This window comes from Dipodomys merriami, unplaced genomic scaffold (assembly GCF_024711535.1).
Source record: "Dipodomys merriami isolate MVZ:Mamm:240054 unplaced genomic scaffold, mDipMer1.0.p SCAF_10, whole genome shotgun sequence".
In the NCBI taxonomy this organism is placed as follows: domain Eukaryota; kingdom Metazoa; phylum Chordata; class Mammalia; order Rodentia; family Heteromyidae; genus Dipodomys; species Dipodomys merriami.
The window spans coordinates 10,896,389-10,910,414 of NW_027202271.1; the positions used below are offsets into that span (position 1 = coordinate 10,896,389).

Consider the following 14,026-nt stretch of genomic DNA (forward strand, 5'->3'; position numbering starts at 1 on the left):
CTGCCAATTAACCACTCAAAACCAGAAGTGGAGCTGTGGCTCAAAGTGGTAGAGTGCTAGTCTTGAGCAAAAGAGCTCAGGGACAGTGCCCAGGCCCCAAGTTCAAGCCCCACAACTGACAATAAATACATACATACATACACATAAATAAATTGAGAGATTACTATCCAAAAATGTTAACATGAACTTCTAACAATAAAGTATGAAAACACTCGTTTTTCTAATAGCTAGGACTATAAATACTAGGGAAATGTTTGCCAATCAATTCAAAAGGGACCTTTTCAATTTTTATTTTTATTTTTAGCATTTTTTAAAATGGGCTTTTTAGAGTAGTTTTTGGTTGATAGCAAAATTTAATAGAAAGTACAGAGTTCTATAGCTAGATAATAGATATTCTCAAATGTACAATTTTCTGCACTTACTAACATCTGTATTGTAGTGGTATTGTATTATAATTGATGAACCTAGGAATTGGTAGATACATAATTGGGTCTTATTTTGTCCTTATTTCTTGTGCCAGTCCTATGCCTTGAACTCAGGGCCTGGGTGTTGTCTGAGCTTTTTTGCTCAAGATTAGCACTCTTCCATTTGTGCTACAGCTTCACTTTTGGCTTTTGGGTGGTAATTGCAGAGAGGAGTCTCATGGACTTTCCTGCCTAAGTTGGCTTTGAACTGTTATCTTCAGATCTCAGTCTCCTGAGTAACTAGGATTATAGGCATGTGCCACCTGGTTAGAAATTTTCTTTTTATTTACAAATTTGTACTTGTGGGCTGGGAAGGTGGCTCAGTGGTAGAGCACTTGCCTTGCATGCTCGAGGACCTGGGTTCGATTCCTTAGCACCACATAAGCAAAAAGCCAGAAGTGGCGCTGTGGCTCAAGTGGTAGAGTGCTAGCCTTGAGCTGAAGAGCTGAGGGACAGTGCCCAGGCCCAGAGTTCAGGCCCTACGACTGGACCCCCAAAAAAAGAAAAGAACTCCAAATTTGTACTTGTGTTCAGGAGATGATAAGATGTAAAATAAGATTGTTTCCACAAAACTTAGGCAAAGCTAAGTTTGAAGCAACGTTTATATGAGGTATTTTCTTCTTTTAAAAGACATTTAAGTAGGGGCTGGGAAGGTGGCTCAGCTGTAGAGTACTTGCCTCCCATGCCTGAGGCCTTGGGTTCAGTTCTTCAGCACCAATAAACAGAAAAGGCCGAAAGTGGTGCTGTGGTTCCAGTGGTAGAGCGCTAGCCTTGAGCTGAAGAGCTGAGGGACAGTGCCCAGCCACCCTCCCCCCCCCAAAAAAAGACATTTCAGTAGGAAATTTCCCTAGGGAAGTTTTAGTTTTCCTCATAAAAGGAGGCAAGCTGACTAATGAGGGGCATCAGTTATCAGAGCTATTGTTTTGTATAATAAAGCTCCATATGTATTTATTTCATAGGAAGAAACTTCAGTACTGAAAATTAAGAGAAATTTAAAAACTTTAAATGTCCCAGGGACTTTCCTGTCTAGGCTGAATTCAAACTGGGATATTCAGATCTTACCCTTCTGAGTAGATAGGACTATAGGTGTGAGCCACCAATGATGATCTTTGTTTTTAATAGTGTCTTTCATAATTCAGCATTTTTTTTCTGATTAGATTTTATCTTAAATATATTGATCATTTCCTGAAAGAATTAATCTGAAGTGTTGGCCACTATAGAGATGTTTATTTGTAATGTTTATTTGATAGCCATAAAAAATTAACTCAAGATATCTCTACCATAAGCTTTATGAAGGCATTTACTACACACATATTCATGTTACTAATTAGAACTTGAAGCCTCTTAAAGCATTCATTGCTGTCTGGATTCTGTTTTTGCTTCTTGTTGCCCTGCTAATGAAGTTGAATAGTATTGGATATTAGTAGTCCTTACCCATTCAGACATTTGTGTTGGTAAGCCTGGTGAATAGGATGTGATGTTGGAGAAATGAGAGATGTATTTTCTTAAATAGAAGTGGAAATATGAACATGGACTCAGCTAAGAGTATAAATTGGCCAGAACATGCTGAATTTATGACGTCAGGCTGGATATGTTAAAGTAGTTATATGTCATATGAAACTTAATAAATGCTTAAGCAATTTCTTAAAGTACACTTGAGTGTGGTATTTGTTTATGAGCTAATGTTCTATTGTATTTTTAAATATTTATTTTCAGGAGATTCTCAGTCAACCTTCAGTAAAAGTAGGGAATTAGGTAGGAAGGATAATAACCTTAAGGAAGTAACTAGAAGTCTTCAGTGTGGTTGAATAATTCAGCTTGGAAATAGAAGCTGAGAATTTTTGAAATATGACTTAAATGAATTAGAGATCGGTTTGCCCTGTTTTACTTCATAAACCTTGCAAAGAGAAATATCACTGGAATCCAGACAGCATAGAATGCATTGAAAGACTTGAGAGGGCTGAGAATGTAGCATGGTGATCTGGCACTTGCCTGGCACACTCCACGCCCTGATTCCCAGCACCCCCGTGCATGCCACCCCTGAAGGTGTGGTAAATTTCTAAGTAGTAACTTCAACATTTGTATAGTCAATATCTCTTCAAGGCAAGCACTCTACCCCTTGAGCCACAGCACCACTTACAGTCAATATCTCTATGAAGTCTGTGTTAGAGATCTCTAAGGACTTGATTTGGGAAGCTAGACTATAAAATGGACAATGCCTATTGAGGATTCTAAGTTTTATATTCTAACGGAACTGTCAACTTCTGTGGTTGCAGGTGGTTTCAGACACCTTCACAGGTTTTCTACCATGCAGCTACTGAACACGGAGGAAAAGACGTGTACCCAGGGCAGTGTCTTTGGGAAGGCTGTGAGCCTTTTCAGCGGCAGCGGTTTTCTTTTATTACACACTTACAGGTACCCTTTCTTACCATGATTTGCTTACTGCCTCATCTGGTTGCCTTAAAGGTACTGATGTGTGTTCTTTTCCCCCCACTTTCTCCAAAAGGATAAACACTGTTCAAAGGATGCCCTGCTTGCGGGATTAAAACAAGATGAACCAGGACAAGCAGGAAATCAGAAATCTTCTACCAAGTAAGGAAAATGAGTTTACTTGCTCTTGTACATGAAAAGCAAATAGTCCAGGTCTGAGGGTGTCACTCTGTGGTAAAGGGTTGGCCTCACATGTGCAAGGCCTTGGATTCCATCCCACACAGGACCAAAAACATGGACAAGGAAACTAGACAGAACTCAGAAACAGTGAAAGGCCGTGTCACATTTGGGGAAAATGCATAATCTGGATTCTGATAGGGCCATGTTCAGATGACTTCAGGAATGTGGTTTCTAAGGTACTTTGTAGCTTTAACAGTTTGATTTTACTTGTAGACAAGTTGTTGGGATGGCAAGTAATCTGAAAAATTTTTTGTAATGGAAGTGTTATATATGGTTTGGGGTGGGGGGGTTATGTTTTTGTTTTTGTTTCTAGCCACTACCAGGATTTGAATTCAGAGCCTCACACTTGCTCTGTTTGTTAGCTCTACCAACTTGAGCCATGTCTCCAGTTCTGCCTTTTGCTAGTTATTTTGGAGGTGGAGTCTTACGGACTTTGCTGCCTGGGGTTGCTTCAAGCCATGACCCTCCAGACTCGGCCTCCTGAGAATACAGATGCCAGCCATTCGTACTCAGCTTGGTTCTTTGTTTTTTTTGTTTTTGTTTTAAGAGAATAAGCATGTGTTTCATAATGACAAAGAATTTCTTTCTATATCTGCATATATATACATATATAAATATCTACATCTGTTTATATTTAAACAAATGAATATATACTGGTTTACATTTAGATTGTTTTATTTTATACTTTCTAATGTTCAGAATTGGTTTATTTATGTAAAAGAGTGTCGGAGCTTTCACTTTATACTTAAGAAGATTGAAAGTCCATCTTTCACAGAGCATGCACAATGCTGGCACAGAGATCTGGTTGGCTGGACAATCCCCAGGAGTTTGAATCTGTTCTATATAACACTACCTCTACTTCATAAAGAACAGTAACACTAGATTGAAATTAATAAATAAAGATGAAAACAAGTTATATAAGAAAATAATCATTTGATATGTAGTGTTTAACATAACTCACATTAGACTGTCTTCTACTGGATGATCTAGGCTAGCACATTCTTAGGAAATAATTTTTACTCCTAGGTGCTGTTTTAAAAATAACTCGCAGCTCAAATTGTAAACTATTTTCCTCTTAATAAATACCTTCACATTATGTTCAAAGGTAGGAACTCTGTATTTCTTTTTATTGCCTACTTTGGCTCAGCATAGTGACTAAAGATAGCACATCTTTGCGCATCTGTTTGTTTTAAAGACGGTAGGCTGAGCTGTGGCGGTACATGCATGCTATCCCAGCATTCCAGAAGTTGAGGCAAGAGGATAGCCAGTTTGAAACCAGCCCAACCTATGGCGTGAGACCTTACCTCAAAACAGCAACAAATATTTGATAGATTGAAAAATAAAAGCCCCGAAACCTCATCTTGAGAGTAAGAGTCTTTTACCTAGGCTTGTAACTCAAAGTGTAAATCTTAACGTTTGAGCATAGCATCTTCTATTTACCATGTATCTTGAACTTGACAAGCGGCCCCATGGCTGCCGGGTCACTCTAGGAGCCTGTCTGCAGCATGGTGATAACGCCGAGGTTTCTCTAATCACTTCAGGCCACCGGCTGTAGGGGGCGCAGGCTCCACCCCGAGGGCACAGAAGGCCATTGTGAACCATCCCAGCGCTGCCCTCATGGCTCTCAGGAGAGGATCGAGGAACCTCGTCTTTCGGGATTTCACAGTAAGTGTGCCTTGAGAGCTTCCTCTGGGGAGATGTGAGCCTGGTGTGATTTAGATCTTTATTCTTTTTTTTTTGCATTCTTCTTTTAAGGATGAAAAAGAGGGACCAATAACTAAACACATCCGACTAACAGCTGCCTTAATACTAAAAAATATTGGTAAATACTCAGAATGTGGTCGCAGGTAAGTAGTCTGTTTTAAATTTGCTCCCAAAGTAAAATTATTTATATATTTTTTATTGTAAAGATACTGCACAGAGGGGCTAGTTACATGAGTAAGCTAATGAGTCCATTTCCTATCCAGCATTGTTACCTCCTCCTTTGTTTTTCCCCTACCATCCCTTCCCTCCCCACAAAGTAAAATTATTTTACTTTTACATGTAAGTTAATAAAATTAGGCATCTTATTCGTTTACTTAACTGAGTTTTCTACTCAATTTTGTGAATATGATGACCAAAAGCTTATTCTGTGGTCAGGCCATCATAATATTCTAAAGTGGAAAACAAAGTTAATACAAATTTTAGCTTGTTTTATTAAGTTGCATTTCTTGCTGGCCATCAAAATGATAACAAAAGTACCTCTATGAAGTGAAAACTTGTTTCATTAGAAAAAGAAAGCAGTTAGCCATTTGAATCCTGTAGAATCATGATGAAATTCAGTTTGACAGTGATTTTAATGAAATTGTCTAAGTCATAGATGTTGCTAAGATTCTCTGTAATAGGCTAAACTTTTAATGTTACTTTCTCAAGCAAGAGAGTAACCCCCAGGATTTCTTAATCCTCGAGAGAACACTCTGGAACATCTGTGATGCCTCCTCAGCTTTGTCTCCTAACCGGGGACCTTTCCCGTCGCTTAGCCCATGTCAGCTGACAGTCTTGGACTCCCTACCTACCAAGCTGTTGTTTGGCTATTGTGAGCTTTTGGTGGTGGTGGTGGTAGTCATGGGCCTTGAACTCTGGGCAGGGGCACTATTCCTGAGTTCTTTTGCTCAAGTCTAGCACCCTACCACTTTGAGCCACAGTGCCACTTCCAGTTTTCTTATGGTTAATTAGAGTAAAAGAGTCTCATGGCCTTCCTGCCCTGGCTGGCTTTGAACCTCAGTCCTCAGATCTCAGCCTCCTGAGTAGTTAGGATTACAAGTGTGAGCCTCTAGCACCCAGCTAACTTCTACATTCACTGTCTCTCCCAGTCTTTTTCTGTAGCTCACCTTTTAAGAATTCCTTCTGAGTATGCCTAAATCTATCTTAGTCGTTCCTCTTACTTCTGTCTGACCATGTTTTGGGTCTTTTAGAATAATAGTATAAGTACACTGAATATTCTTGAGTGTGTGCGTGTGTGTGTGTGTGTGTGTGTGTGTGTGTGTGTGTGTGTGTGTGCGTGTGTGTGTGTGTGCATGCACGTGCACGCCAATATTGAGGTTAGAAATAAGCATTGTGATCTCATTTGACTTTTTCACTCAAGATTGGCACATTGCCACTTGAACTGTACCTCCACTTTTGGCTTTTTGTTGGTTAATTGGAGACAAGAGGCCTATGGACTTTTCTGCCCAGGGTTGTTTTGAACCAAGATTCTCAGGTCTCAGCCTTCTGAGTAGCTAGGGTTACAAGTGTGAGCCACCAAGCACACAGCTATTGACAATCCTTAAAGATGAACAGGAATTTTTCAGTGCTAGAAATCAAACCCAGAACCTACACATGATAGGCCAGAAAAAGCCGTAATGCCTGAGGTTTTCAGGGAAAAAAAAAATATCAAGGCTTGTTAACTGTGGTAATCCTGTTGTTTCCTTATTTCTTCCCTTGTGTTATTTCTTCTGCTTTGCTCATTCTATCTCCCAGCTTACTCCTCCTCCTGCCCTGACCAAGCGCGGCCTTCCGTGTCACACCTTTACACTGCTGCTCCACTGCCGCGCTCCTCTTTCTGCCTCAAGTTCTCTTTCTGTGTTCTCCACACATTCAGTATCTGTTACTTTTCAGATTTATCTCCTATGCAGAGCATTTCCTAGGCTGTCTCCCTTCTCCTATGATTTTGTGCTTTGTTTTACTTGTTCTTTATTTTCTTACTCTTTTTATTTTCTTTCTTTTACTTTTTTCTTTATTTTACTCTTTCTTTCGTTCTTTCTTTCTTTCTTTCTTTCTTTCTTTCTTTCTTTCTTTCTTTCTTTCTTTCTTTCTTTCTTTCTTTCTTTCTTTCTTTCTTTCTTTCTTTCTTTCTTTCTTTCTTTCTTTCTTTCTTTCTTTCTTTCTTTCTTTCTTTCTTTCTTTCTTTCTTTCTTTCTTTCTTTCTTTATTTGGTCCTGTCGTGGGGCCTGAACTCTGGGCCTGGGCGCTGTCCCTCAGCTCTTCAGCTCAAGGCTAGCGCTCTACCACTTGAGCCACAGCACCACTTCCGGCTTTTTTTTCTTTTTGCTTATGTGGTGCTGAGGAATTGAACCCAGGGCCTCAGGCATGCAAGGCAAGCGCTCTACCACTGAGCCAACTTCCCAGCCCCTCTTTATTTATTTTTAATTGTGAAAATACCAGAGGGTTACAATTCCATGGGCAAGGGAATGAGTGCATTTCTTGTTCTTTATTTTCATACATGTCTGTCATATAAAATCTAATCTTATTGCTTCATAGATAATTTTCATTTGAGTATTCTCTCTGCTGAACTGTGTACAGAGGCATCCTTATCACTTGACCACTAGCAAGCATAGTGCCCAAATGTATCATCCGTCACCTCTGTACACACTTCATCCTTGAAAACTCAGCTCCAGAGTTTTGTCTTCCTGCCCTGGCATCTTCTTCACTCCTCTGACCTGATTTGTGATATATTTCCTGCTCCCCCTGTGGCACATGTTACCACCTCTCATGGTGCGCTCTTTGTTTTTTTTTTTTTTTTTTTATTGTAAAGATACTATACAGAGGGTTACAGTTACATGAGTGAGGTAATGAGTACACTTCCACTTCCTCTTGAACATTGTTACCCCCTCCATTGTTTTCCCCCTACCATCCCCTCCCTCCCTCCCTTCCCCAAGGTTCTTTTTTTTTTGATTGTGATTAAGTGATTACTTAATTTCCGGAAATTCACAGTATTGTGGAATAATGATGCTCATTTAAAGTCACAAGTTCATTCTAACTTTCCTGGAGCAAATTGTCTATCACAGTCTGTAATATATAACGGTGCTCATATGTTATATACCATATATGTGATCAGCAGCATGGGGATATTTAGTAGTGGTTCAACCAGATGAGTGGGAGTTCTTTGTTTCTTAAGTCCTGTTAGTTTTGTCATATCACATGGTGCGCTCTTTGAAGGGAACAAGCAGATTGAAGGTCTCTTTTTATCAGTGGATTTATGGTGCCCACAATGCTGTTTAGAATGTAATAATCACTAAGTATTTGATTGATAGGCAGACAGGAAATGAAGGCTGACAAATGCACTTTATGCTAGACTTCTGATCTAGAATTCTGATCTATATTATATGAGAGCTCTCAAAATAACTGTAACTTTCCTAGGATCATTTCTTCACACTCAAAGTGCACATCCTTAGGCTTCTAGAAAACATCTTATGTATGCAGTTCCAATAAATTATTGAACCAAAACTTTTCACTTTACATTTTTCTTTTTATATTTTATACTTTTATTTATAAATGCTTAAGTCTTCCAAATGCCTTCTAGCATCTTCTGTTCCTATGATCTTAGAATAGAGGCATTATAAGGATTAAAACAATCCATTAGCTAGATGTGGTACACAAACACCCCATAATCCCAGCACTCATGAGCCAAGGTAGGAAGAGGATCACAGATTTGAGAGCAGTAGGCTCTGCGTTTAACAGAAAAAAGACTGGAAGAAGAAGACCCAGGAGCCTGGCATCTTCTAATAACTCCCTGCCTGTACTGTACTTGGGAGATGAAGATCAGTGGGACTGTGGTTTGAGGTAGGCCACCTTCCCCCCCCCCCCCCCCCATCCCCCCTTGCCTAGTCTAATCATGAGCTTCATGTGGTAGTGTAGCCTTGTCCTCTCTGCTACATGGGAGGAGGTTGGCAGTGGAGGATAGTGATGTAGGCCAGCCTAGGAAAAAAATGTAGACCCTCTCTGAACAGTGACTACAACAAGAAGTGCTGGAGGCGTGGCTCCGATTATTATTTGACCCACGAGCTCATCTTTGGGGAGACACACACACACACAAGAACTGAAAGTGAGGATAGACATATTTATACCCTGATAGTATTATTAATAGTAGCCAGCAATGTGGTGGAAACAAGTTAAATGGATAGAGCCAGGCACCACTGGCTCACGCCTGTACTCCTACCTACTCGGGAGGCCGAGATCTGAAGATCGCAGGTCAAACCTAGCCTGGGCAGGAAAGTCCATGAGACTCTTATCTCCAATTAACCACAAGAAAACCAGAAGTGGCACTGTGGCTCAAGTGTTAGAGCGCTAGCCTTGAGCTGAGCTCAGGGACAGCACCCAGCCCCATGATTGATAACAAAAACAACAGTAATAATAGTAAGTGGATAGAGGAACAAAATGTAGGAGACACATATAATGGAGTATTACTCAGCCAGAAAAAGTAAAATTCTGACTCTACGTGAAATAAAAAGGTTAAATATTCCCCTTTCACAAATACCTGTCAAGAGTTCAATGCCTACAGAACTTTCCCAGAGGCCTAGGGGAGCAAAAGAATGAGAATTTTTTGTTTAGTGAGTAGAAAAAAGTCTTTTATGAGATGCTGCAAATGTTTGGAGATGGTTAGTGATTACACATCCCCAGCAGGATGAATACACTTGATGCTACTGAACTGAATACTTTAAAATGATACATTTTACATTATTCAGTTATTGGTATCAGGTTAAAAAAAAACCACTGTGGAGGAATAAACTGGAATGCTTGGAATACAGACTTCATTGTTGTACTACAATTACTTGATTCATGATTTCCTTCTCATCAACTGACTTCTATTACAAACAGGCTGCCTTTCAACACATTTCAGATTTTCAACTGATCACTTCAGTTGAGCACATTACTTTTACCTTGTGTTGTAGGAACTGTGTGCGCATGCACATGTACATGCATGCTTGAACTTAGGGCCTTGTATTGTCACTTGGTTTTTTTGCTCAAAGCTGGCAATCTACCACTTGAACCACAGCTCCACTTGGGGCTTATTTTGCTGGTTAATAAGAGATAAGAGTCTCGCACAGTTTCCTGCCCCAGCTGACTTCACACCTTAACCTTACTCAAATCTCTCCTGAGTAACTAGAACTATGGGCAAGAGCCCCAGGTGCCCAGCACCACCGTCTGTTATTGGGGGGAGGCTCTGGCAATCCAGTTTTGTTTCTGTCTGACTTTATCTTAGTACTCATTGGTGCTCTCTTTAGGCCTCCCTCCTTCCCTCCTCTCCTGTCTCTTGTTAAGCACATTTCTATACTTAATTTCAATGAGGTCCACTTTTTTTTTTCTTCTAGTATTTCAAATGTCTGGTGGCTTAATCTTGAGCCAAGCCTCGGTTTTTGCTGGTTATAATTAGACAAGAGTCCCTCAGATTTGTCTGGTTGGGCTGGCTCCAAACCATAATCCTCAGATCACAGCCTCCTGAGTAGCTAATATTCATTTGAGCCACCAGTGCTGAGCTAAGATCCATATTCTGTTTTACAGGGAAACAGCCAATCATGTAATGATTTAAACATAACTGATGATAGCACAGAAGGACTGAGAGCTTTCTGTGTAACTGAGCTTTTAATGCAAATGTTTTTATTTTTGAACTTTCTTTTGATTGTGTTTACTTAGTATATTTTTGGGGCTTGGTCGAAACCACCTGCAATACATCTGTGAATAAGGCAGGCTCACTGTTACACATAGGTTTTATTTTTAGTTTGGTCTTGGGGTTTTATCCTTGCTTGGCTGGTGCTCTACTACTTGAGCCACACCTTCAACCCAACTACTTGCTGGGTATTTTGAAGGTGGAGTCTCATGGAATTTTCTGCCTGGCTAGGCTTCAAACTTCAATCCTCTGGGATTCAGCCTCCAGAGTAGCTAGAATTAGCGTGAGCCACTCAACTGGCTTCACTGTTTTATGAAAAAGAAAACTAAAACCAAGTGGACAAGTGGAGAATGGCAGCTAATATACACTTCATTTCTGCCTAGGATGAAGAAAATATTCTATAAATGATTGTGAGGGTGGTTTTCACAGTCCTGTGAATATACCAAAACCCAATGAAATTGTATATTTTAAATGGGTGACTTCTATGTTAAATTGTATAAATGTTTAAATAGGTAAAAATTTTTAAATCACATAATAGTAAAAAATTTATCACCAAATATGTGTGTTCAGCCCCTCCTACATGCTTCAAGTGGGCAACTTTTACCCATCAATTAAATTCTTCTGGTCTTTGCCTCTGTATCTCTCAATAGCATGCCTCAGTTCCCCCTCTCTCCTTTTCTCAGTGTGGGAATAGAATCCAGTCCTCACACATGCTAAACAAGCTGTATCCCAGCCCAGCTCTTACTCTTTACTCTTGATACTTTAACTGGACACAAAATTCTCGTTTAAAAAAAATCATTTTCAGGGCTGGGAAGGTGGCTCAGTGGTAGAGCGCTTGCCTTGCATGCCTGAGGCCCCTGAGTTCGATTCCTCAGCACCATATAAGCAGAAAAAAAAAGCCGGAAGTGGCGCTGTGACTCAAGTGGTAGAGCGCTAGCCTTGAGCTGAAGAGCTGAGGGACAGCGCCCAGGCCCAGAGTTCAGGCCCATGACCGGACCCCAAAATAAAAAAAATAAAATAAAATAAAATAAATCATTTTCAGCCGGGCGCTGATGGCTCACACCTGTAACCCTAGCTACTCAGGAGGCTGAGATCAAAGCCACCCTGGTCAGGAAAGTCTGTGAGACTCTTATCTCCAGTAAACCACTAGACAACCAGAAGTGGCACTGTGGCTCAAGTGGTAGAGCGCTGGCCTTGAGCCGAAGAGCTGAGGGACAGCGCCCAGGCCCAGAGTTCAAGCCCCACAACTAACCAAAAAAAAAAAGAAAAAAAAATCATTTACCTTTGAAAGGCACAGGGCTGTTGCTCCATTTTCTTCTAGGATCTAGTTTTGCTTTTGAGAGAGTTAGTGACCCTCTTAGTCCCATGTCTTCATGTGTAACCTAGTTTCCCCCTCTGGAAGCCTCTACAGCCTTTTTATTTCTCATACTTTGAAGTTTTTGTTTTTTGGGTTTTTTTTGGTGGGTCCGGTCGTGGGGTCTGAACTCTGGGCCTGGGTGCTGTCCCTCAGCTCTTTAGCTCAAGGCTAGCGCTCTACCACTTGAGCCATAGCGCCACTTCCGGCTTTTTTCTTTTTGCTTATGTGGTGCTGAGGAATTGAACCCAGGGCCTCATGCATGCAAGGCAAGCGCTCTACCACTGAGCCATCTTCCCAGCCCTTACTTTGAAGTTTTATACAGATTATTCTTTCCTTTAACTGATGCAAAAATCATACAGATTGCCAGGTGTTGGTGGTTCATACCTGTAACCCTAGCTCTTCCGGAGGCTAAGACCCAAAGGATTGAGGTTCAGAGCCAGCCAGCCCTTGCTGAAAACTCTCTGAGATGTCATCTCCACTTAACCAGCAAAATGCTGAACTGGAGGTGGCTCAAATGGTGGAGCACCAGCCATGAGTGAAAAGGCTGAGCAGTAGCTCTAGGTCCTGCATTAAGCCCTGGTATTAGGACAAAGAGAAAAGAAGATTGCAGTGCACATGATATATCAATACATGTGCAATGTTTAAATTGGGCTACACATATCTACTACCATTTTCCTTCCTTTAAAATGAATAGATTGAGAATACTTTAAATTTAGAATTTACATTTAAAATTTTAAAAATAGGCAGTAGTCACCCTGCTGTGCTGTAATGCTCTGGAGCTTCTAGCTCCTGTATAGTTAATATAATTAGCACTCGTTGACCCTATTCGCCATCTACCCAGCCCTTTCCCTCCACCCTCCTCTCTTTGGTCTCTGTGAAGCACAGTTCTCTCAACTTCAGTGAAATCAACTTTTTTTTTTCTTTTTTAAACTTGTTGCTATAAAGCTGATGTGCAGAGGGGTTATAAGTCACCTCAGTCAGGCAGCAAGTACATTTCTTTTTGGACAATGTCACCCCTTCCCTCACTCTCTTCCAGTCTAGTGAGTACCCCTTCTGCATTTGTTCACCCTTGGTAACTTGATTAGAACTGTACAAATGAGTGAGATCGTGCTGTATTTGTCTCTTCTGCACCTGGCTTATTTCAGGTAACATGCTGATCTCTGGCTTCATGAATGTCACCCACCACAAATGACAGGACTGTAATTTTTATTGCTTACTAGTACTCCATAATACACATTTTTTCATATATCTGGTAGCCATTTTTTAATGTCTCTCTTCTGAAAAATGTCTGTTCAGGTCTCTTGTCCATTTTGGGTTTTTTTGTTTGTTTTTGAGTGTTTAGATTCCTAAAATCTCAATTTCTTTTTTTTCTTTTTTTTTTTTGTCCGGTCATGGGGTCTGAACTCTGGGCCTGGGCGCTGTCCCTCAGCTCAAGGCTAGCGCTCTACCACTTGAGCCACAGCTTTTTTCTTTTTTGCTTATGTGGTGCTGAGGAATCGAACCCAGGGCCTCAGGCATGCAAGGCAAGCGCTCTACCACTGAGCCACCTTCCCAGGCCCCTTCTTTCCCAGTTCTTTCATGGGTTAAGCCTTGTTACAGTAATTGATTCATTCTGAACTGATTTTTTTCTGAGTATTGACAGGCCCTGGTCTAGTTTCTTGCATCTGCAGTTTTCTACCACTACTTCCTAAGAAAACTTTTCCCCATGTGTGTTCTGAGCACCATTGTTCACAACTGCCTTTAGAGGCATTCTAGGGAGTCCTTTTTGTTTATGCACCAACACTGCTGAGTTAACTACTATAGTTGACTACTGTAGGTTTGCTGACTATTTTGTGGTATATTTTGGAGATGAATGTTTTATCATTTCCATTGAAGTTGATCATTTCCAGCCTAGATACATATCCATTTGTAACAGGATGCTTTCTTGTATATATCTTCACACTTGTAACTTTTTGTTTTCATCAATATAACTTCTATGAAAATTTCCTTGGCTTTATCATCAATCTGTTGAATGAATTTTTTTCCAGTCCTGGAGTTTGAACTCAGGGCCTGGAGCTTGCTCAACTGGCATTCTGCCACTTGAGTCCAGCTTTTTGTTGGTTCCTTTGGAGAGTGTCTCACAGATTTTTC

The 14,026-nt window shown here is 40.5% G+C and overlaps 1 protein-coding gene across 2 annotated transcripts in view; it reads left to right on the forward strand.

Moving 5' to 3' along the window:
• Arid2 (AT-rich interaction domain 2) overlaps positions 1–14,026 on the forward strand; it is a 154,847-nt gene that overhangs the window by 137,580 nt on the left and 3,241 nt on the right. For both annotated transcript variants that reach the window (XM_070039359.1, XM_070039355.1), the window contains 4 exons: positions 2,741–2,879; positions 2,971–3,056; positions 4,676–4,799; positions 4,890–4,981. In XM_070039359.1, coding sequence (XP_069895460.1) covers positions 2,741–2,879; positions 2,971–3,056; positions 4,676–4,799; positions 4,890–4,981 — 441 coding nt within the window. The remainder of the gene's footprint in view (positions 1–2,740; positions 2,880–2,970; positions 3,057–4,675; positions 4,800–4,889; positions 4,982–14,026) is intronic.